At 54.4% G+C, this 24,750-nt stretch overlaps 1 protein-coding gene across 6 annotated transcripts in view; it reads left to right on the top strand.

The window, feature by feature from the left end:
* The first annotated feature begins 1,421 nt into the window (after positions 1-1,421).
* Positions 1,422-24,750, top strand: part of QSOX2 (quiescin sulfhydryl oxidase 2) — a 37,939-nt gene continuing 14,610 nt past the window's right edge. Inside the window, exons 1-6 of one of the 6 annotated variants that reach the window (XM_030818167.1) lie at positions 9,241-9,777; positions 10,275-10,484; positions 20,235-20,335; positions 22,162-22,210; positions 22,896-23,001; positions 23,155-23,245. In XM_030818167.1, the coding sequence (XP_030674027.1) occupies positions 10,442-10,484; positions 20,235-20,335; positions 22,162-22,210; positions 22,896-23,001; positions 23,155-23,245 (390 nt within the window). In that variant the 5' untranslated portion in view covers positions 9,241-9,777; positions 10,275-10,441. The other 5 variants (XM_030818166.1, XM_030818168.1, XM_030818170.1 and 2 more) reach the window with 5 other exon arrangements.

The raw sequence follows: 24,750 nt of genomic DNA, 5'->3' as shown, positions 1-24,750 counted from the left end.
TTTCTTCCCTCCCACGCTTCCCCTAGCTTGCTCCGCTCCCGCCAGGCCCGGCTCCTCGCTGTTCCTCCAGTGTGCTCAGCACCCTTCTGCCCCAGGGCCTTTGAATGTGTGGCTCCTCTGCCTGGGCCATGTGCCTCCTCCCTCACCTCCTTCTCCACTCAGGTCACCTTCTCAAAGACCTCCCCACCCTCCTGTGTACGGCAGCCCTGCTGGCACCTGTCTCCCTGTCCAGCTTCATTGCTTTTCATAGCACCGTTGGCTGCTTTACACGTTGGTTTGTTTTGGGTCTGCCCGAATGCAGGCCAGGGACACTGGGGGCTCGGTTTTGTTCTCGCTTTGTCTCCAGGGCTTGGCACAGAGCAGAAGCCAGGAAACGTGGGTGATGGAAGGAAATATGAATGGGGAGACGCAGGACGTGAGGAAAAGGGAGCAGGCGCCTTGGCCAGGGGCCCTCTGGGGAGAATCCTCTGATCTGGGGTTAGCCGTTGTTAGCAGCAAAACCTTTTAAACAAAATCTTACACAGAACCCCACAATACAGTTAACTATTTATTTTGAGACAACATCTCGCTCTGTCATCCAGGCTGGAGTGCAGTGGCGGAGTCACGGCTCACTGCAGCCTCAAGCTCCCAGGCTCAAGCCATCCTCCACCTTAGCCCCTCAAGTAGCTGGGACTACAGGTGTGCACCACCATGCCCGGCTTTTTTCTTTTTTTTAAGAGATAGGCTCTCGCTATGTTGCCCAGGCTCTCCCACTCCCTTTTTTTGTTTTGGTCACACAGCTCAGAGAAAATCTTGACATGTGTAAAAATTAGGAATAGGAACAAAAAAAATCAAGTATCCTGTTCAATGAAGCAAAAAAGTCATATGATTTCATTTCCAAACCATGAAGCTGCGTCCGACTGGAACACCCTAAAAGGTAACACGCAACACATCTGACTTTGAGTGGATGTTTTGCTGCATCTTCTAAGCGTTCAAATCTCATATTAAAAAGTCGAGGCTGGCCTGTAGACCCTCTGAAGCCCCAGGTGGGGTTGACAAGTAAAAGAACCCCGGAATAGTTTTTTACGTCTAAGAATGTCTTGTTAAATTTGTATTTCAGGCATGGCACAGACCTAGGCTGAAAAACCGACTCACTGTTTGTCTGAAATTCACGTTGAACCTGGCGTCGTGCACTTCCATTTGCTAAATGTGGCCACCTGGGCCGGCTCAGGGAAAGGGGTTTGGGGAACACGCGGCGGGGCAGGGAGACGGCGTCATCAGACTCTTGGGGGCGGGGCTGCCACGCATGGGCGGGGGCGGGGCCAAAGGGCGGGGAGGGGAGAGAGGGCGGGGTCAGACGTGCGGGGGCGGGGCCGGGCGCATCGGCGCACGTGACGGTGGTTGCCAGGGTGAAAGTTCAGCGCGCCGGCGACACTTCCAACATGGCGGCGGCCGGGGCGGCTGTGGCGCGCAGCCCGGGAATCGGAGCGGGACGTGCGCTGAGAGCCCGGCGCTCGCCCCCGCCGCGGGCCGCACGGCTGCCGCGGCTGCTAGTGCTGCTGGCGGCGGCGGCGGCGGGGCCGGGCGCGGGCGGTGCGGCGCAGCTGTACCGCGCGGGCGAGGACGCCGTGTGGGTGCTGGACAGCGGCAGCGTGCGCGGGGCCACAGCCAACAGCTCGGCCGCGTGGCTCGTGCAGTTCTACTCGTCGTGGTGTGGCCACTGCATCGGCTACGCGCCCACCTGGCGGGCCCTGGCCGGGGATGTGCGAGGTGAGGCGCGCCCCCGCGCGGGGACCCCCGACCCCCGGGACCGCGGCCTTCCGGGACCCCTTGCGACCGCCCCAGAAGGCGGGTCCCGGGGCCCCTCCCCCGTTTTTCTTTCTTTACTGCAGAGCCAGCCCCTGCCCCACAGAGGCACCCGGCTCGGACCAACCCTGGCCTTTCCAGGGGCAGGGGACTAAGCCAGCTGCTCCCATGTCTCCCCCAGGTAATCCCCGTTAGATCCTGACGAGTTGGGCTGTCTCAAGTCAAAATGAAACCACTGTCCCGCAGCCCTCACCGCACACTTGGGGATAGGGAAGCCCTCCCATATCCTAGCTCCCAAAATACCAGTGTATTGAGCCCCAAGAACTTCATTGACCTTCCAGGCCTCCTACCCTAGCTGTTTCCTGGCGTCCACACACCCCATCCCCAGTTATTCCACATTAGTGCCTAGAATTCCTGTTCTCTGAGGATCCCTCATTCCTATTCCACACTCGTAGCCACCCATTCCCTTTAAACCTTCATCACTAACTTTCTGGTTCGGATAGCTGGCCATATAGTGGGTGCTCAAAGTGAACCCACAACTTAGAAATCCAAATACTCTGGAGACTTCTCTATAATACCGCAAAACAACCTACAAAGCAATTTTTTTTTAACTCTACAAAGCATTTCGTTGGTGGGTTCCTTGATCACAGATGCACAGCCTTTGAGAAATCTTTCACCAGAAACTGCTGGTAGTGTTCTGCATTTTATTGTTTAGTGCTTTCATCTGGTCGCACGTTGTTAACCAGTCAGGAAGTTACTCGCCTGCTCTACGGGTCAGAGTTGGCGTGGGAGGGGGGCATTCACAACACCCTTCCCCTAAAATGGTATTTAAATCACTGAAGTAGGAGGTCCTCCCGACCAGTGAGGTTTGGCAGGACTTCCTGTGTTGTGCTAACCTCTAATTACATGTTTCAGTGGGCAAGATCTGTAACAAATTGCTGCTCTTTCTTCCTGCACCTTTGTTTTTATGTCTTACACCCAATCCTGCTGTATTTTTCTCATCGCCAGATTTGTAAAGAAACTTGTTTTTTCAAGTCTAAGTAGGGCTTTTGTATGTCATTGTAAATGGTTATCTTTAAAATGCATTCTCCCCTTAGAGAGCTGGGGCCCTTTGATTCTAACGGATTCCTCCTGTTTGATCTCATGTTTTCTTATGTCCCTGTTGACCTGACTCAGAACTGGGGTCAGAGACTGGAAGAGATGGACAGAAAAACTGTTCAGTGGGGTTTTTAGACACTGCTTTTAGGAAAACAAACAAGTAATTCAATCACGTAGGGAACCCTTCAGTTCCTGTGTGTTATTCAGTGGCAGAAACAGATATGTTCGTTAAAATGCAGGTGGCCCTGGCAGGACTTGGTCACTTTTTTTGTGGGTTTTGGTTTTGATTTTTTTTTTTTCAGTTGAGTCGGTGAAGTCTAAAGATCGTACCAGATTCAAATATTGCAAATTCTGTAACTGAAGCAGCACATAGGCAGCCTTGAGAACTGTCCCCGGAGCTCAGAAGGAAGGCCGCTCTTGAGAGCCACACAGTAACGTCCATACCCAGTGGTGTGATTAACTCAACTCTAAAATAAGCCTCCTTTAGAGGGTCTGACTGTCTTCCCAGTCACGGCAGGAAGAACAGACTTGGGCCTGAGACTGAGACTGGAGGAGGACATGGCTGAAAGTGAAAGACACAGCGGTGGCCTGACCAGACAGCAGGGAGAGGGCTTCAGGGAGCCCAGGCAGAGGGTCCTGTTGGCTAAAAAGCCAAACTATAAAATATTGAAAGAGGTTTGTTCTGAGCCAATAAGTGTAGTGGCCATGGCCCGGGGAACAGTGTCAAGAGGTCCTAAGAAAGTGTGCTCCAGGCAGTCACGTTAATTTGATTTTATACATTTTAGGGAGACAGAAGTTATAGGCAGAGAGACATAAATCAGTACATGTAAGGTATAGGAAGGGGTAGGTTTACAGATCATAGATGGATTCTGATTGGCAATTGATTGAAAGAGTTAAGCTTTGTCTAAAGACTTGAAGTCAGCAAAGAGAAATGCTTGAGTTAAGCTAGAGGGGCTGTGGAGGCCAAGGTTAAGTAGATGAAGTCTCACAGGCAGCAGCCTTGGGGAGAACAGAGGGTAAATGTCTCTTTTCAGACCTGGTTGCTGCCAGACTCATTAAATGTCTCCTAGATCCAGGAAAGACCTAGAAAGGAAGGGAGATTCTCTACAGATGCAAATTTCCCTCACAAAAGACAGCTTTGCAGGACCTTTTCAAATATATCAAGGAAATAAATGTATTTGGGGGTGAAATATTTTGATTTCCTTCAGGGTTTGCTATCTGTCATGTGGTGCTGTACCCGAGTCAGGCTGGAGTGTGGTGTTGTTGCTGCTGAGGCTGTGCTATCTGTGATCTCGGTTTCATTCACACTGGTCAGCTCTGCCTAAACTCCAAAGGGAGGTGGTATAACCAGGCGTGTCTGACCTCCCTTGCCATCAGGGCCTGGAATTTGTTTCCTCAGGTTGCCCTGGGGTCTCCTTGGCCAAGAGGGGGTTCAGTTCAGTCAGTTAGGGGACTCAGGATTTTATTTTTGGTTTACAGTCCTGAGAGCCAAGCTGTGCCCATGAGGCTTGTGGGAGGTGGAGGCTGGGTAGAAAGGGATGAAAAGCCCTCAGCACTGAGGAGTCCCCAGAGCTGTTCTAAGGCTGCGACTCTCAAAGTAGAGCCACTTGGGGACTTGTTAGAAATGCCTGCTTCTCAACAGCCCCAGCCCAAATGTGCCAGGTCAGAACTGTCTGCTTGGCGCCTGGCTCCCTGTCTGTCATCCCTGCATGGAGCTGTCCCACAGGGATAGGGTGCCCATTGCCCATGGCAGTGCAGGGGTCTGGCTGCATGCAGTCATTCCCGTTGTCAACATTTTCATGTTTTCTTATGTCCCTGTTGACCTGACTCAGATCAGTCACCTGTGGCCCTGATCAATCACCTGTGACTTAGGTCATCCTGCTGATCCCCTGGGGGCACACAGGCCATGGCTTGGGCCCCCACTTCTACTTAGAGTGTCCAGCCACTTTCTCCCACTGGTCCCCCTGGCCGGCACCGGCCACGCCCTGCGTTCTCCATGCCTGTGGCTGCTGGAGAGGATGGTTAGGTGCGGGCTCTGCTTCCCAGGAGCCTGCAGCTGGAAGGAGCAGGACAGGCCAGGGCACCTTTGTTTTCCTCAGAAATTTGGATTGAACTTTAGCTCTTGACTGGCTTTTTCAAGGTTGGGAAAATAAATGCTTTTCCTTATAAGAAGGTGGCTTAACAAACAAAAGGTGTACTGTTTGGTGTGACCAAGTGTCATTCTAGTGTTTGTGGAGGTATGGCTTAAGCCTGTCACTTCTAAGTGCTTTACAGAACAAAACCTTGTTGAGTTCCTGAAGATCTGCCTGGCAGTGGTGATTGCTGGGTTTGTGATAGAAGATGAGGCACCGGGGCCTGGGGCTACACTTCGGCCCGTCTGACCGGTGAGATCTCCGAAATGCCTCTGCAGTCTTGAGTGGACAAGAGGGTGCACCCTAAAGGCAGGGCCTGTGTCCCCGTGCGCCCTCTGTGGCCCTGGTGCCTGTTCCCTCCCATCTCCTTCACTTGGTCAGCCTGAGAAAACAGGGCAGGCCGCCACCCACAACAGGCTGAGTCCTCCCAGACCTGCCCTCAGGAGGGCGGGAACGCTGGTGTTGCAGGTGATAGCACGTGAGGTTGCGTGGGATAGTCACGGTCACGCAGCTGAGTGACAGGCCGGGATGGGTGTCCAGGTGTGGGTGACCTGGAGCCATGGGAGTTCATCCTGTGTCTTTGTAGAGGACAGGTGGGGGTTGGGAGCTGGACACATCCAACATCTCCTGAAGGAAGCGTAGGGCACTCTGTGATTGCTGCCAGCTCCTCTGTCCCACTTGGTCTGGTTTCTCGTCTGCTCGACTAGGCCGCAGGCTTCTTGGAGATGAATTAGAACTTGGTGTTCCCCACAGGCTTATTATCTGTTTACTGGAAAAAGAAACACTAAGGGCCAGAGGGAGGGGGACATGCAGGTGTCAGCGGGCATCTGGCGGGGCTGACAACCTGTGAGAGCCGCCGGGTGAGAGCCGCCGGGTGCTCACTGGACTCGGGAGGATGGAGAGGGTGGAAGGAGGAAGAGTTGGGCAGTGGAGGCCTCCTGTCTCCTTATGGGCCCAGAAATGGCCTAATGCAGCCCCGCTGTGGCGACCACATGAGTATTTTACAGAAAGGATGGTGCATCGGAGCAGCCGGGCTCCACGCTGGCCTCCCCAGTGGCTGTGGTTGGTGCGTCTGAGACTGCACCGAGAGACCCAGGCTGCTTACTTGTTGTTGAAGTAAGATGGGATGGTTCGCTAAGAGGGCCTTACAGCCACGTCCAGGGAACCGTCTCCGCTGTGTCATGCCGGTCGTTGTGCCATGGGGTGACCCAGGTGACCCATGTCGTAAGCACTGCTTGGGCTTCCCTGACGGAGGACGGGCTGAGGGACTGTCATTCCCTCCCAAGAGATAAGCAGCATTGGGATTGCTGTCACCTTGGAGCACCCTTCGAGGCTGAAGAACGTGTAGTTTTGGTTTACCAGAATTGAGGGTAATGCTGGGGATCAAGAGTTCTTGGGACCCAGCCCTGCCCTCAGTTCCCAGATGAGGCGACCATAGTGTGAGCCCGGGTTTTCTCAGACCAGCCCTTGGCAACTTCTAGGTGATTTGTGTTAGGCTCTCCTGCTTGCTAGGTGGGTTTCATTTCTACCCAGGCCTGTTATTCCAAACTTGTGCCTTGAATTTGGAGCTTAGCTAAGACCTTTGCTCAGCCAACAGGGGGCTCTACCCAGAGAGGGTCTTCTTCCAGGGACTGGTGTGCAGAGTTCGAGACCCCAGCATGGCCCAGACTCAGGAAGGAGAGGCTGCAGTGGAGCTCTGTCCCTTAAACACAGCTCTCTAGTTGCATTTAAACTTGGGAGATTATTTCATCTTTACTGTAATCATTTTCTAGAACTAATTGATAATTGGCTGTACATTAGACTTCTGTAGACTTTTTCATTAGAACGTGACAAGCAGCAGCAGAGTTAATCTTGTTAGATTCAGTATTAGAGTTATTTGACAAGCACGTTTGAAATAAATGTTAGTCTACCATATATAGTAGCTTAATTATTTCCCAACTATTTTTAAGACTGGAGTCCTAAAATAGCCAGGCTCTTGAGCAGAAGTGAGAATGAGGCCTGCGGTCTCATTTCTGCCTCCCTTTGGAATCCCCTGGCTGTGCTGGGTTGGGCACCCCCACCCCTGCCCACACCCTGTGCCTCTCAGCTGGCTCTAACCCCAGAGGCCCAATGGAAGCAGGCCATTTGCATTCTGCTTTAGAGGTTCAGAGCTAGACAGGTGGGCAGAGCAGGAGAAGGGGAGGGTACCCGTTGAATGAGGCCAGTGCCCTGAAGCTAAGCCTTTTACGTGTTTTGTATTTGATTTGATAAGATGGACTCTGCCATATCTTTTGTGTTGCCGTGAATACCGTCCATCTGCCGGGTCCTTGCTGGGACTCCTGGCGCCTGTTCAGCTGCTGAGGGCGGCCTATGTAACTGAAATTCTCCCTCATCTGCTGGGCCTTCCCTGAGCACACGGGCTGGCATTCTTTCAAGGACAGACAAAGGCGTCATGGGGTGCCCGCATGTCCCTTCACCAGGACCGACCCTGAGTGGGGTGGTGGTGTCGGGAGCGTAGCTGTACTGAGGCAGGTCAAGGTGCTGCCCCTGCAGACTGGTGGAGCTGGACTTCTCTCGCCCTGCAGTGTGTGCAGGGGCTCTGCGTGAATTCACGCTCCGGGATGAATTTGTGCTGGAAATTCATCTGTTGGAGGAACAGCAGGGAACAAAGCAGGGAGGTCCCCGCCTGAGGAAGCCTGTGCTTTAGAGGGAGCAGCGGACAGTCAACAGGAAGACAAATAAAACAAGGAAGTGGCCGGGGCAGTGGCTCCCGCCTGTAATCCCGGTACTTTGGAAGGTGGGCGGATCACTTGAGCCCAGGAGTTCAAGACCAGCCTGGGCAATATAGCAAGATCCCCACTCCTGTGGCCCCAGCCACTTGGGAGGCTGAGATGGGAAGATCACTCGAGCCCAGGAGGTTGAGGCTGCAGTGAGCCGTGATCACGCTCCTGTACTCCAGCCTGGGTGACGGAGTGAGACCTGTCTCAAAATAAAATAAGTAAGTTACCTGTAGGTTGTAAGTCCTAGAAGAATGAACAGACTGATTAGAAAGAAACTGGACTGGCCCTGGGTGGCAGAGCAAGGCGTCAGAGGGCAGCGACTTGGGAGAGGAGCTGCAAGGTGAAGGCCCTGCCAGGGGCATGGCCAGCACAGAGGACCCGAGACAGCCAAGACTGCGGTGTCCAGGGGACCTTTTGTTTTAGAGACCAGTCTCTTCGTGTGGTCCGGGTTGGCTTTGAACTCCTGGGCTCAAGGGACCCTCCTGCCTCAGCGTCCTGAGTAGCTGGGATGATGGGCAGGTACCACCATGCCCAGCTAAAAGGACTCTGATAGGGCCTTGGTCGCTCAAGGGGGCGACCACGAGGTCCCTGAGGGCCCGGCAGCAGGCAGATGCAGGTTGAGTAAACAGTGCTTGTCTTCCTCCTGAGCAACAGAATGCCAAAGAACGATTTTAAGCAGAGAAACCTGTTTTCTAGGTAAAAATCTCTGGCTGCTCTCTGGGGAACTGAAGGCCAGAAACCAGCGGAGCACAGTGGGATGTGTGAGAGAGGCCAGGCCGCGCGTGGCAGCTGGGGCCTGAGGGGCAGAGGGAGGGTTGGCACAGCCAGGTGGGAGGAGGCTGCCCGCCGGGCTTGCTCAGGGCCTGGATTGCGAGGCGGGAAGGAGGCCCAGGGCGCATTGTCTTTGGAAGGCCAGCTCAGGGTTCCCTGAAGTGTGAGGGATCCTCAGGGAACAAAGGGGAAGTCTGTGCCTTCCTGGCAGAATTGTGGTTTCGGGTCATGTAGACAGTGTTTGGGCAAAAGTTACCGAAGGCCATGTCTTGTCATCTTGGAGCATGAGAGGGTGCAGGGAGGTGGGCACGCACCCGAGATGCAGAGCAGTGCGTTTCGCTCCTGCCCAGGGCACAGCTCTTGTTCCTGGCCCCTGGCTGGTGAGTTTCCCCTTCTGGCTAGTTTTCTGCGTCCTGTTGCTAAGGAAATTTTTTTTTTTTTTTGAGACGGAGTCTTGCTCTGTCACCCAGGCTGGAGTGCTGTGGCGTGATCTCAGCTCACTGCAAGCTCCGCCTCCCGGGTTCATGCCATTCTCCTGCCTCAGCCTCTTCGAGTAGCTGGGACTACAGGTGCCCGCCACCACGCCCAGCTAATTTTTTTGTGTTTTTAGTAGAGACAGGGTTTCACCGTGGTCTCGATCTCCTGACCTCGTGATCCGCCCGCCTCGGCCTCCCAAAGTGCTGGGATTACAAGCGTGAGCCACCGCGCCCGGCTGCTAAGGAAATATTAGGTAAAACCTGGAAATAGGACAAAAAGCTGAGTCTTGTGTCCTCTCAACATCGTGTTGGGGTGTTGCACAGGCTCGCCCAAGGGCTGTGACCTGGGGGACAGACGTCTCTGTGTTTACCCTGCTGTTCACTGCTCATTAAGGGCCCAGGCTCTGGGGTTACTCGTGAGCTCGCCAACCTCGTCTGTCTGGTAGACAAGGAAAGCCCAAAGGTTGTGGTTTTCTTGCCCCATAGGACAGTTTCTTTGCGTACTGTCCCTGGGGGCAGGTAGCACTATTCTCTGTGCTTCCCGCCTGGTCTCACCATTTCCTTCAGCAGTCCCAGTGGAAGAACGTCGTTGACGCGCGTTCACTCTGCGTTTGTGCGAGAATTGTGTGTTTAGCTTTTGAAAAATTCTACTTGGACACTGGCACAGGACGGGCTCCAGGTGACACCAGCCCAGGACACGCTCCAGGTGACGCCGGCCCAGGACGGGCTCCAGGTGTGGCACAGGACGGGCTCCAGGTGTGGCACAGGACGGGCCCCAGGAGTCGCCGGCACAGGACGGGCCCCAGGTGTCGCCGGCCCAGGACGGGCCCCAGGTGTCGCCGGCACAGGACGGGCCCCAGGAGTCGCCGGCACAGGACGGGCCCCAGGTGTCGCCGGCACAGGACGGGCCCCAGGTGTCGCCGGCACAGGACGGGCTCCAGGTGTGGCACAGGATGGGCCCCAGGTGTCGCCAGCACAGGACGGGCCCCAGGTGTCGCCAGCACAGGACGGGCCCCAGGTGTCGCCGGCCCAGGACGGGCCCCAGGTGTCGCTGGCACAGGACGGGCCCCAGGTGTCGCCGGCCCAGGACGGGCTCCAGGTGTGGCACAGGACGGGCCCCAGGAGTCGCCGGCACAGGACAGGCCCCAAGTGTCGCCAGCACAGGACGGGCCCCAGGTGTCGCTGGCCCAGGACGGGCTCCAGGTGTGGCACAGGACGGGCCCCAGGTGTCGCCGGCCCAGGATGGGCTTCAGATGTGCACTCCTCATGCTGGGAATTCACCGGGTATTTTATTTATCAGAGGTGTCAAGGTGGAGTGCACCCGTGTAAGTCTCAGGGCACACACTGGGTTTTGCAGCACCCATTTGGCCAGGAGGCCTGTGGTTCAGGTGATGCTGCAGCGCTGGCTCTTCCTGCTGTCATGAGGAAAGCCTCAGATTGGCCAAAACTCGAGGGAAAGCAAGGTGGGTTTTTTCTGTCTCCTTTATTTAAGCTGGCAGCTGCGGCCTGTTTCAGAGGGCGGATTCCACCGTGTGTGTCCATCCAGCCCGGCTGAAAGAGAAACATCACCATTGCCACCTAGCATCTGCCCCATCTCCACACACAGCACATCTCCCCAGGGGCCGGCGCACAGCCCTCTGTCCTTGGGCAGCAGCCAGTCCTGTCTCCGGGTGCCCCATGGAGGAGAGCTGTCTACCTGGCTCTCTGTGCGGAGCAGGGAGTGGGGAGGAGGTGGAGGGTCAGGAGCGTTGGGACAACGCCTGGGACAGCTGAGTGGAGGTGGTGGGTGGCAGGTGGCTTGCAGAGTCTAGACTGGGAGAGGTCCGGGTTGACTTGGTGGGGTGCAGCCCCTCTCCCAGCCCTGACCCTGACTGCTGGTGACTTTGGACCCAGAGGGAGACTGGCTGCTCCCCCAGCTAAGGTGGCCGTGAAGTTCCATACATGATGCTTATGATAGAAACTGCTCTCCACAGCCCTGTTCCTCCCAAAGCTGAGGCCAGAGAGTGTCGCTGGTGAAAATGTTCGTAGAGCAAGCGCCTGCAGGCACTGAGACAGAGACCCATGCCTTTCTGTGTGCCCAGAGTCCGTGGCCTTGGATGTGGAGAAGAGATGGCTCAGCCTTGGCCACCACTGGGCCGTGCTGCCTCTGTAGCCACCAGAGCTCCACGGGTCACCTGGGTGCGACCCAGCCCGAGGGTGGGGGGAGCAGGTGGTCTTCAGGGCTCTGGCTGCTGCCAGCGCTCTGTGCTTGCTGGCCACTCAGCTCACTGGCCACCCGTCTTCCTTCACTCGGACATCGTGGTGTTTATGAGTTCTCCACACACATCAGTGGCTGTTGAGACAAAGAACAAAGTTCGCACCAAGCTCTGCAGCCTCGTGTGAACCGGCCCGAGCCCCGCTCAGGGCTTCCCCTCATCTTCTGTGTGACGGTGTCCCTGACTCCAGGTGCTCCCGCGGCGGCCTCCCCTTCTGCTCTGCCGGCCTGAATTGTCTTCTCTTCTTCTCTCCTTCCTTGGTTGTCAGTCCCCGTAAGGGCCCGGCAGTGTCCCTGGTCCCGCATCCCCAGCAGACGCTTGTCAGTCCCTGCAGGTGTGGCCGTCGTGGGGGCGTGGTCTTCGAGTGGGCATGTTGGTCCCGGCCCTGCTCCGGGGGGTTTGCTGTGCCAGCACTTGTGCCTTTGACCTGGCCGATTCTCACACTGCCCTTGGGAGATAAATCTTCCTTGGCATCTCCATTTTACAGATGGAGCAACTGAGGCAAGAAGAGATGGTAACTTGCTCCAATTCTCAAAACCCAGTAAGCAGCAGAGCCGGATGTGAAGCTGGACTGCCTGGCTGGGTCTCCACCTGGAAGGAGGATCTGCTGAGCGTGGGCCGTGGGCGGGGTAGACTCCCAGATGAGGTGGCATTCAGATGGAGACCTGGAAGGCAAACAGGAACGAGCCTGGTAAAGGGAGCGGGGGTCACACAGTCCAGATGTGTGGGGACACGACAGAGCAAGACTCGCCTGTGGTCGCTGGGGTGCGGCGCGATGAGGCTGGGGCGGGCGCCGTGGAGCTGGGGGGCCTCATGGAGACCAGCCTTGCTCCCAAGCCGGGGGTGGCCGTCGGGGCTTCCTCCAGGCCCCTGCTTCTGTCTCCGCCTGCTGATGCGAGGTCCACGGGAAAGGTCTTAGTGACAGCAGCCTCACGCCCAGGAAGGCTCCTGGGTGCCAGCGTGCTGGCCCTGAAGGGGCTGCGTGAACTCTGTCACTTTTTTGCTCCACTAAGTGTCTCTGTCAGGCCAAAAAGAATTTGCCACCGTTGCTCTAGGATGGTGCGTTGTCAACGCTGAGCTGGAAAAGGTGTGGGACGTCTGCCGGACGTCTGGGCGGCCCTCCAGGGGGTCAGTTAGAAGGGCAGCACTCCCGTTATGTGTGCAGTTGACCCTCAGACAACTTGGGGGCTGGGGGTGCCAGCTCCTGTACAGTCAAAAATGTGTATATAACCTGCGACTCTCCAAAAACTGAGCTCATAGCCCACCCTTGACTGGAAGCCTTACTGGTAACAAACGGTCGATTGACACAAACTCTGTGTTACATGTGTTCCGTACTGTGTTCTTACAGTAAAGCAAGCTAGAGAAGATGGTCGCACAAAAGAGAAGTGGGCCTTCTGCTCAGGAAGTGTCCCAGGTGGAGCCTCATGAAGGCCTTTGCCCTGGCCAGGCTGCCCCAGGTGGCAGTGGCAGAGGAGGTGGAGGCAGTAGAGGGGAGGCAGGCGTGTTCCGTGTCACTTCATGGAGGTATGTCGTGCCTTCTGTCTGGCTTTTTTGCTTCTTATTTCTCTAAACTGTTTCTGTGTGGTCCCAGTCCTCCTTCCACCGTTTGCTTTAGTTTTAGTGCCTGGTTTAGAAAACGGTCCATATCATAGAAGAAACCAAAAGCCGTCTTGAGTGATGAGAGCCTTCTGCCAGGTGATGTGGTGCGTTTGTGTTTGGCACTGGTTAGGAGGCACTTGGCTCCATAGCGTCACCTTCTGTTCATTCCTCTGGTGTGGTGTCTGTTAGCTCTTGAGTTTCTCCACGATTCGTCTCATGGAACCCTTCTCCCCTACCCTTTTGGCCACATCCACAACCTCTCATGGTCTTCTTGATTGGCTCTGTCATAAATCCTGTGAGGTCAGGCACAGCCTGTGGACAGTTTTCTCCAGCAGCAGTTTGTTTGGGCTCAATGGCCTTCACGGCTCTTCCTGTAACAACGATGGTGTCTTCAGTGGTGCAGTCCTTCCAGCTGTCATGATGTTCCCTCTGTGAGGCTCTCTGCTACCGTGTGGGCCATCCTGAGAGGACTGTGTAATGAGCCCTAAAGGGCCTTAGGACCTCAGATCTAGAGTAAGGCTCCTTGTGTTTGGGGAGCAGGTAGACTGATGAAGCCTGGGGTGTTGAACTCGTGAGTTCTTCGTGGCCAGGGGCATTCAGCAAGATCAAATCACTGTAAAAGGCAGTCCCTTACTGGAAGGTACTTCCTGGCTTCAGGGACAAAGCATCCGTGGAACCACTCTGGAAAAGTGTTTCTCATTGCCGGGCCTTCTCTTGCAACCAAAAGACTGGCAGCTGCTGTTTGTCTTTCTTGTTCAAGGCTCAGGGTTAGCGGCTTTATAGCTAAGGGCAGTCGTGCCGATACACCCGGCAGCACGTGCACAAACAGCAGTCGGCCTCTCCCAGCTGGTGCTCGCTCCTCTTCCTTCCTAATTCATGTCCTTTGTGGCACTTGTTTCCCGAATAGGGCACTTTCGCCTGCATAAAATACCTGTTCAGGCAGTTGTCCTTTCTCCTCCATGATGTTCTTTTTTTTTTTTTTTTTTTTGAGACAGGGTCTCACTCTACCCAGGCTGGAGTGCAGTGGTGCAGTCTCGGCTCACCGCAGCCTTGACCTGCCGAGTTCAAGTAGTTCTCCCATCTCAACCTGCTAAGTAGCTGGGACCACCGTGCCCGGCTAATTTTAAAATTTTTTGCAGAGACAGGGTCTCCCTATGTTGCCCAAGCTGGTCTTAAACTCCTGGGCTCAAGTGATCCACCGGCCTCAGCCTCCCAAAGTGCTCGGATTACAGCCATGAGCCTCCAGGCCCCGACTTATACTGTATCCTGACAGTGGTTTACCTTTCTCTGCACTGTGAATGGTTCTGTGTGTGGTCTGTAAGTTTTGTGTGTGTGGGTTTTGATGCATTGTAACTTTCTATAATAGATTTGTATATATTTTGTGGTAGTAAATGATAAAATAGCATCAACATATGGTCTCTGCATTCATGACATGCCTTTTCTTAATTTTTTGGATATTTCTAGGCCATGTGGCTAATCTGCAAGTTTTTTCAAATTGTCGCATATCTCCAAAAAATTTCCCAATACATTTGTTGAAAAAAATGTGCGTATTTAAGTGGACACACGCAGTTTAAAGACATATTGGTCAAGGTGACCACTTCCCATGTGTCACGAAGAGGAGGGGACAGGAGGTGAGGGAGGCTGTCTGCCCTGTGCGGAAAGAGCTTACTGCACAGCCTCAACAGTTCCTGCAAACTGCCACGCGAAGCACGAGGAAGACAGCAGGTCTTCAGATAACGACATTTCTGTCAACATCATTTCCTTATAACGTGGATGAGAGAAAAAAAATGGTTTTGTTATGTGTCCTTCCGCTTCAAGCCACCCTTTCCAGGAGCCTGTCAGTGACATGAAGTGAGGACTTCTGTAGTTCCTCTGCCTCCCTTTTTATGTGTCTGAGGGTCAGCAGGTGGGACAGTTCCAGAGCAGAGGTTCCTCTTCCCTGGGAGAGCCTGGCAGACGGGACCCACGGAGGAGGCGGAGGGGGTGGAGAGGGCGGAGTGCCGGCCCTGAGGCTCGCTCTCCCTCTCTCCGCTTCTGAGGACTTGGAGCTCGGTGTCCTCATCTGCTAAGTAGGGGCGGTGACATTCACACCACAGCCTTTGATGGAAGCTCAAAAGGAATTAAGGTGGGTCTGAGTGCTTCTAAAGCATTAAGGGCTGAAGAAACTGCACAGAGGCCATGGTAGCGGGCTGGGTAAGGAGTGATCAGTGTGGGGCTGTGCGGGGCACTGCCCTTCCGCCGCATCATTTCGCGCAACCCGCTGAGCACTGGCCGGGGTCCTCCTATGTGTGGGGATGGGCTGCCAGGCTGATTGGACACGGATCCCTGCCTTCCAAGGGCAGAGCCCTCTGGTCTAGTGGAGAGACGGTGTGAAATCTGTTGGGAAGATGAAGATAATTTGCTTTTGCAAAGCCTTGGTTTTCTACATGTTGAAGGAGGCAGCGTGTCCTGCGGCCTGCGGGAGCCTTTGTACGGGAACTGGTGGAATGATGACTCCACAGGTGTTTGTCTCAGGGTGTAGCGGGTGCATGTTTGGGCGGCAGCATCTGACCTGCGTGACGGGGAGTCTTCATTCGCCGCGGTAGGATGGGGGCGTATTCTGGTCACACACTAGTCGGAGTTGGGCGCGCCTGTTAGGACGTTTGCCCTCACGCTCGAGGTGTGTGCTGTGCGGACCTACGGACTTTGGAGCCTTCCTCGGCCTCTGCGAGCGTCAGCTTCCCCCTCTGTAGGATCCTGTGTTTGTCACCAGGCCACTCCCGTGGTAGACAATTTGGTCAGAAAGCTTTGTCAACTGTAAAGGGCTGTGTAAAGTTACTTCCCATGGAATCAAGGCTGGTAGGAGGCTTTTCCTGCCAGTGAAACTAGGCCTAGGCAGGGGGTCAGGGAAGGCCTCGCTGAGGTGTTACCTGTGTTCAAATCGTGAAACAGATGGGAAAGCAACCAGGAACAGATCCATGGAAAGAGTTCCACCAGGGAGGAGACGGGGCAGAGGCCCAGGGGTGGTGGGACGGAGGTCAGGCCTGTGCATGGCTGGAGGGGAGAGGAGAGGACAAGTGAGTGGAGCAGTGCTGCGTCTGGCGGATCCTCTGGAGGCTGGCACTCTCCCAGGCGCCTTCCAGCTCAGTTCAGAATGTTAGAATTATGTACTTAAGTCTTGATTTGAATGTTTACTTGCTTATCATGGAAGAGTAACAGGTAGAAACAACCAACAGACGTTTGGTCTTGGGAATCTGAAGCCTCATTGGAGAGAGAGAGCCTGTGAAGAGCCAGTGACGGTGGATTTGTGGCCTGACGTGATGAGGATGCCGTCACGGAGGCCGACTACTGAGGCTCATGTGTTTGTGGTGGATGAGCTTGTTGGGAGTGGGGCACAGGAATCAGGGAGCAGTTGTAAGGCCTGGATCGGATCGTGCCTCTGTTCCTCATGGGCTCAGCCCTTTGGCACCTGGGATTCTGCATTCCAGGTGTTACAGAGTTGTTTACTGCAGGGCTGACAGCCATTCCCACCAGCCACATTTGAACTCTTCACATTCTCTCTAGCGCTGCCTGAGATTCAGGAGAGTTATTTAATTTTAGGTTTTTTTGAGACGGAGTCTCGCTGTGACACCAGGCTGGAGTGCAGTGGCGCTATCTTGGCTCACTGCCGCCTCCGCCTCCCCGGTTCACGCCATTCTCTTGCCTCAGCCTCCCGAGGAGCTGGGACTACAGGCACGCACCACCACACTCGGCTAATTTTTGTATTTTTAGTAGAGACAGGGTTTTACCATGTCGGCCAGGATGGTCTCTATCCCTTGACCTCGCGATCCGCCCGCCTCGATCTCCCAAAGTGCTGGGATTACAGGTGTGAGCCACCGCGCCCAGCCAGGAGGGTTATTTAAAAAGAGCAGCACCACCTGGCCTGGGCCCAGACTGTCCAAGCGGCCTTCACCTGAGGTGCCGGGAGAGTTCCACGGCCGCTGTGCAGGGCGCTGTGTTGCCACCTTGTACCAAGATCTGTGGGAAGACAGAAACTAGGAAAAATGCAGGAGAGGTGGCCAGCAGAGGACAGGGTGTGGTGCGGCCAGCGGGTGCCTGGCTCAGCGGGGATGTGCTTTGTGTTTCTTTTTGTAAGTAACATGCCCTAAGACAAATCTGAGAAACCACAGATGGGACCAGATGCCACCGTGAAAACCAAATCCTGGCGAACATCTTGGAACGTTTTCTTCTTCCCGTCTTTTGTGTTTGCTGTTTGTAGGCCGTCTTGATCATGTCACACGACCGTGATTGTGTTGGGTGTGCAGTCTGGGCTCTCAGAGCAACTGTTTGTTTTCTTACGTGTTCTTTCTGGGCACAAAGGTGCTTTTCTTAAAAAAAGTGTGGAATAAAAATGTGTTATAGAAATTCCCAATAAACAGAATGAAACCATGTGGAATTGTGAGCCAGATGAAAGGCCACAGAAATGAGACACTTTGCCAGGATGCACGGCTGAGGGGCCGGGGCTGAGGGGCCGGGGCTGAGGGGCCGGGACTGTGGGGCCGGGGCTGTGGGGCCGGGGCTGTGGGGCCGGGGCTGTGGAGGGGTCTGCCCGTGAGCTGCCCACGGCGGGGCTGCTGGGAGCACCTTCTGTTTCCGCGTCCCCTGCCATCTGCTGCGCTGACTGGGTGACAGCACGAACCATACTTCCTCAGTTCCATGGGGAAGGTGTGGCCGGGGATGCAGAGAGCTCCTGTGGCTTCTCCCTCATCCACTGAAAGTGGCCTCAAAACATGAATTGGGGCCGGGCGCGGTGGCTCACGCCTGTAATCCCAGCACTTTGGGAGGCTGAGGCGGGCGGATCACGAGGTCAGGAGATCGAGACCATCCTTGCTAACACGATGAAACCCCGTCTCTACTAAAAAATACAAAAAAATTAGCCGGGCGAGGTGGTGGGCGCCTGTAGTCCCAGCTACGCGGGAGGCTGAGGCAGGAGAACGGCGTGAACCCCGGGGGACGGAGCCTGCAGTGAGCAGAGATCACGCCACTGCACTCCAGCCTGGGTGAAAGAGCGAGACTCTGTCTCAAAAAAAAAAACATGAATTGGTTTCACGTAGCCAGTGTAAGCGGGAATGGTATTTGGTTATTGTTTCTGAAAGAGGTTTCTTTCTTTTTTGTTTTTAAATTACAGAGAGAAAAGGCCAGTATGTTAAACAAAGCTGTGTATATTACGTAGAAAAATAGCAATCTGAACCGCTAACACACACAAGCCTTCATATTTGTACAGAGTCTGGTGATATGTTCCGTCTCTTCCAGGCATGCTTTTAACAGGGCCTCTGAAGTTTGAGATCATAGCTTGCTCTCAGAAAAGACTTCTTACTCTTTTTACACGATTTATAGTCGAATCATTGATTTAGACAAGTGGTCAGAATCAGAATACAAGGCAACAAAGAGCTTCATCAGTATCTCAGTGACAGGCAGCCATAACGTTCCCTCCCGTTCAGAAATCACTGGGCTTCCGGTCACAAGGCTGTGTCAGAGCAGCGCCCCACGTGGCTGGCTCCATTCCTCCAGGCAGGTCCGTTTGCTGGGCGCCTGGGTCTCGCCTCTGCACCTGCCTCTCCCACGGCGCGGCGTGTCCTGCCACACTGCTGACTCTGGCAAGGCCTCCAGGCTCCAGGATAGCCAGCGCCCATCCCTTGACCCATTGGTGCCCCTTTAGGCTGTCCCCTCAAAGTCTCAGGGCCTGGAAGGACCCCTACAGGGTGAGGAGCCAGGAAACATTTTGTGAATTGTTGGCAGTGCAATTTTTACATCCCAGAGAAAGAACACGAATCTTTTAAAAAGAAAACCTCACTGGTCAGCTTCGGAAACCATGACTTTGATACTGGTGACTGAAGCACGAGCCGGGCACTCCCCTTCCTCATGTGAGTCATTCCTCTGGGTTGCAGTGAGGGCAGGTCTCTCTTTACAGAATTGTCCCAGCTCATCATGAGCAAACGGTGAGAGATGACACGTCACCATTTCGCTGCAGCCCTAGTGTATTAATGCATTTAGGTCGTGATCACTAAGGAGAGAGGCGTCGCTTGCCTCTGGGTGGAAGCATGTTCCACTACCTACAAAGTAATCTCACCAAACAAATTAGACAAGAATCTAGATCTGAGTGCCCTGTTACAGAAAAGCCAGGAGTCCGGGGTGCTCTTGGTCAAACCCAGAGAAGGAAAGTGCCAGGACCCACCAGCAGCAACCAACAAGCCTCGCTGGGATCTTGATTCAAACAAACTTTAAACAACGAACAAATAGGGACTTTTTTTTTTTTTTTTTAAGATGGAGCCTCCGCCTGTTGCCGGCTTACTGCAGCCTCTGCCTTCCGGGCTCAAGCGGTCCTCCCACCTCAGCCTCTCGAGTAGCTGGGACCGCACGTGTGCGCCACCAACGCCCAGCTAATTTTTTGTATATTTTTTTTTTTAGAGACAGGATTTTACCATGTTGCCCAGGCTGGTCTCAAACTCCTGAGCTTAAACAATCTGCGCACCTCGGCCTCCCAAAGTGCTGGGATTCCAGGCGTGAGCCACCATGCCCAGTGGAGAGCCTTCATCTTTCAGAGGCAAAGCCTGGTGGATTTTGTGTGGAAATGACGGGCTGAGATTTGTTGTGGGACAGTTCTGGAAGTGGGTGGAGACTTTGGCAAAACAGGATTCACCTTGAGCTGATAATTATTGATCCAAGAGGTAGAATGTGTGGGATTTGTTACTTTTTTATCTCTATTTTATTTGCACGTTAGAAATTTTCCATAGCAAAAATTTTAGAGATAGGAACAAAAAAACGTATGGCTCCTTTTAGCCTCCCCAAAATGGCATAGGCGTTCCAGGGTTTGCGGGCAGTGTCTGGGATGGTGTTGGAAACCACTTCACATGTGTCTGTGCACGCGTCCTTGCCTTGAAAGACCCTGCTCACATGCTGCCAGTACTCGCTGGAGTGAGAACATGGGAATGGTTTTGCCAAACAGCCTGGACCGTATCTGACTGATCTGCACATACTTGATTGCTGTCCTGACTAAGTGCTGGCGGCTGACAGCCGCTTCTGTTACCAGTGCTTTCATCCATCAGGGTGTCATTTAATTAGGGGGCCACAGCCTTGTCCCTGCTCCGTGATGTGCAAGTTCAGCACAAATCCGCTTGTTCTGTGACCATCTGTGGTAGGAGAGGCATCGTGCTGTTGGTGGAAGTTCTCTTTCCTAGCTCCACATAGACGCTCTGTGTGGTGAGGGCCTAACTGATGACCTAGAGGGGGCAGGTGGGCTGGTCTCTCAGGTGGCTGCAGCCCGGAGTGGGGACTGCTGGGTCCTGGGCTTCCCGGGAGTCCAGTGCTCACCACACTGAAGGTCATGCTCCTGCTTTTCAGACTGGGCCAGTGCCATCCGCGTCGCAGCTCTGGACTGCATGGAAGAGAAGAACCAGGCCGTGTGTCATGACTACGACATCCACTTCTACCCCACCTTCCGGGTGAGTATCACGCGGCTGCTTGTCTGTTGAAATTCGCCTCATCATAGTGCCTGTGTTTTTGGCTTCTCTGGCTCTCTCCTTGAAACTTCATAGGAATTGTAGGAGCTGATGTTTGCTGGGGGCAGCTCTTGTTCCACCCTGTTGTGCTGTGGAAGTGTTTGCGGGACTGTCCATGCTCACACAGCCCCGGTCACATGGAGGGGATGTGCGAAAAGACCCCCTGCAGCCTGCACGGCCAGAGGGCGCAAGGACGCCAGGCCTGAAGCCACACGTGTGGTCCGTGTACCACGGGGCTCCCCTCAGTGGAACACACACACATGCTCACTCACACATGCACACTCATGCACACACACGCACACTCATATGCACTCGCACGCACGCATGCACACGCACAGGGCCTCTGCCTTCAGAGTCAAGGTCAGCCCTGCAGACAAGGCTGTGCCCATTGCTCCCACTAGAGGGCAGAGGTACCTGCGACCCTGTTGCAGGCCCGTGCATAGCATGTGTGTACACGTGGGTGCCGCTGCCTCCTGCACGCCTTGACATGGACATCTCCAGAAACGTGGGCGCCTTGGGTCCACTTCCCGGGAAGCTTTGTGACTCCATCCTTGTCAGCCCTGGTGCCGTGCTGTGTGGTGTGGTGTCACGTCATGGTAGCTTCCCTTGTGTTTTGGGGGCTGTTGTTTTCACTGTGCTGGCAGCACCTGTGGTCCTGCCCCAACAGGTGCCACGCTGGGCAGCACCAGTGTCAGCCCCGCCCCAGGGCCTCTCAGGGCCTGTGTCGCACGCTTGCTTGCCTGCCCCTGCGTGTGATTATGTCAGGATGGCTTCCTGTTTTGTTTTGTTTTAGCTTCAGATACAGGTCACACTGTGCTGTACGTAAACTTTCGGGCCCTCTTTCTGTTACTTAATGGGACATTGCCTAGATCCACTGTGATGCTCATTGGATGGGATTGTCCAGTGATGTCACTCTGAGAACCAGAACCCCCCATTGCCAGGCGTGCAGGCTCTTCCAGGCTTTGATGGCTTTGAACAGCGCTGCTGTGCGCATTCCCGGGCATGGGGAGAGCTGAGGCTGGACGAGAAGCCACTGGACCACGAACCAGGTCTGTGCACAACAGACCTGCAGGGCCAGCAGCGTCAGGCAGTTTTGTGCTCGCCCAGGGAGCAGTGCAGCAGGAAGCACTGGCAGCTTCGTTTGCATTTCCCTGGCGGCTACGGTGCCAGCACATCTGGCTTTGTGGGCCGTGGATGTCACGGGTGAAGGGTCTTCCTGTTGTCTGCACGTTTCCCTCTTAGCTGGACAGTGCTTTTCTTACCGACCTCATCTCTGCCATCTTGTAACCTTGTCTCGTCACTGTCTTTAATGTACCCTTTGATGAAGAAAGTTTTTAATATTAACATAAGAACCTTGTCATCCACTCAGAGATACTGCGTGGTGTCTCCTCCTCCTGCACATCCTCTGTGTTGTTGCAGCTAACGTTACAGCTAACCATTAAGACACACGCTCACTACCAAGTCCTGGAGAGCGGTGTCTTTTATGATTCCAGCCCAATTGAACTGTCTTGCTTCTAGCCGTGTTGGGTCAGAAAATGTAAATGATGGGAATGCTGATTGGAGCTAACCTTAGCCCCTTCATAAATCTGACAGGAAACACTAATATGCACAGAGACACGGAGAAGCGTGTGGTTTGTCATCAATTTATGAAAACTGTCCGAAGGAAATTGAGTAAAGCTCCCTCTAAGGTGATGGGCGTTTTGTTGCTTAAACACATGCAGATGCCCACGCAAGGCTGCCTCTTACTTGTTTTGTGTTTTTCCTCTTAGTATTTTAAAGCATTTACAAAGGAGTTTACAACTGGAGAAAATTTTAAAGGTAAGGACATAAGCATTGTATTTTAGTCCCTGAGATTCCCCTCATAAACCTGCTAAAGACACACGGTCCCAGAGCCTGGAGAGCTCCCAGCCCCGGGTCAGCACCTTTGCCTCTGCTGACCTTCCTGCCTGCTTTCCCTTAAGAGTTCAGACATTAATAGCTTCAAAGAGAAATTTTCGTTTTGTGCTTTGCCTTGCTTGGCAAATATTGTAGTAAAAACTGTTTCAGAGTAAATTTTTTATTGTAAACGTATTTGGAGATGTGCACAGATCACATGTACCCACCCGATGAATTTTTACAAACGATCTCACCCAGGCGAGCATCGCCCAGAGTGTGATCAGACCCCGCAGGCCGCACCCTGGGGGGCTCTGCCTGTGAGTGACACGGTGGAGCTGCCTGGCCTGCTCCTCGCAGCGCCGTGTCTAGCCATCTGCCTTTGTTGCCTGTCCCTGTGGCTCACCCATGCTTGTCTCATTGCCATGTGGTCTCCAGTTGTGTGAATCCAGCGCTGTCTGTACCACACCTGTGGGTGGCATTGGGCATACCCACTGGGATTGCATATGCTGCCACCTGCACCCTGCTGTCTTTGGGTCCCAGGCTGGGACGGGGCTGCTGTCCGTGGGTGTATGCCTGCCCCGCAAGGACAGCTGCACACATAGCTCTGACCCTGGTGTGCCTCCGGCAGGACCTGACCGAGAGCTGCGAACAGTCAGACAGACGATGATTGACTTCCTGCAGAACCACACGGAAGGAAGCCGGCCCCCTGCCTGCCCTCCCCTGGACCCCATTCAGTGAGTAGCTCCATGAAGAAGGCGGCCGTTAGATCCATGTTGAACTGTGCAAGAAACATAATAGGTTTCTATTAAGTGATGTGGCCACTGGGATGTGGTGGCCAACTCACTGCTGTTGACAGCACTAAAAGCCTCTTTTTTTTCTCTTGAAAGGCCCAGTGATGTTCTTTCCCTTCTTGACAACCGTGGCAGCCATTACGTGGCTATTGTCTTTGAAAGCAACAGCTCCTACCTTGGACGGGAGGTATGGCCTCTGCGTGGGCTCCGGGTGTCACACGTGGTGTGATTGGGGTTGGCAGGTGGATCTGTGATGAGATTTGCAGGTGCCGGTCACTGCGTCGGCATCTCGTGTCCTGTCCGTGGCTTTAGGTCTTGTTCATTATCAGAAGCTTAGTTAATGTTACTCAGCAAAGTCACTGGTGTCTGCAGAAGACTGTTAGGATGAATGAGCTTGGCGGTGGGAGGGGTTCAGAAGGTGGCCTAACCCTAGGTTTGAAACTAAGAGAGGGCTTTGCAGAAGAGCTCATTTTTATGACACGCCCAGCTTACCTTGAGGTCATTCTGTATTTCGTATGCATTATTACTAAGATTTTTTTCATTGCCATATTCTGAACTCTCAACATTTTTGCCAAATCCAAGCTTCTGTAAAACATCGTTTCTATCATTGTCATACTTTGATTTCACACGTACAGTTCTGAAGCCTTGCTTTTGGCCAAGTCTAAATAAGGTCCAGGGACCAGGTGCAGGGGCAGCTCACGGAGAGTCATTATTGCTGACAGTCTTCCTGGAGACGAGAGAAACGCTTCACCGCACACGCATTCGCCCAGCACTCACCCTGAGCTTCTCCTCCTTCTCCTTGCAACTTGATAGGCGACTGTTTTTCTGTCCACTGGGGGGGGGCCTTGCGGTGAACGTAGGAAACAGCTTTGCCCCTGCGAGGGCTTTTGGAGACGCACTTGGGAAGGAAGCTGCAGACACCTGCACTGTGACCATCTTGCTTCATGCTCTTGCTGCCCTCCTGGCACCCCAGCACCGCCCCCTCCAGGTTTGATGGTGACGCCAGGCTGCCTCCACATGGTTGGCCAGGATTCTCTGTGGAGGGCTGAGGAACCGCTAGCGGTGTGTGGCTCTCCCACACCCCTCACCCCTGTCCCAAGGCCCCTCGTGCCCTTGCTGTCTCGGGCGGGGCCTCCACACACACAGACCAGAGGCAGGTGTTCCCCTGAGAAGAGGTGGGTGTGGGCCCGTCTTGGTGCTGGGCACGCTCCCCTACCTCCCTGGCATGCTGGTGCGTTCGGGGAAGCCAGGCTCCACTCGTGCAGGAGGAGTGCTCTTCAGCACTGAGTCACGGCATGGCCCAGACCAGAGACCAGTGTGGTCCCAGAGTAGTGATCAGCTCTTCACAGACACACCCAGCTCCGGAGAGGCATGGCCATGCAGGGGGCGCCCGGTTCACACCTTTAGCCAGGGCTCTTGGTGTGAGGAGCAGCTGGTTTTGTTGCTCTGTTAAGAGAAGGAAAGACGTACGTACGCCCGATGTGGTGGCGCACACGGGGTTTCTTCCGAAATCCTGAGATGCCACTCTGTGGTCTCTCTGCCACCGAGACCCTGTTGCCGCCCCTTCAGCCTGAGCAGAACCAGACAGGAGCAGGGTGACTGGGGAGGAGCGGCAGCGTGAGGCCTGCTGCACTGGCCACGAAGCTTCCACACGCGGGACAGGAGTGCGAGGCCGTGGGGTGTGGCTCCCGT

The sequence above is a fragment of the Nomascus leucogenys genome, chromosome 8 (assembly GCF_006542625.1).
Source record: "Nomascus leucogenys isolate Asia chromosome 8, Asia_NLE_v1, whole genome shotgun sequence".
Classification (NCBI taxonomy): Eukaryota; Metazoa; Chordata; class Mammalia; order Primates; family Hylobatidae; genus Nomascus; species Nomascus leucogenys.
The sequence above is the reverse complement of the archived record's forward strand: the minus strand, read 5'-3'. Positions and strand labels throughout refer to the sequence as shown.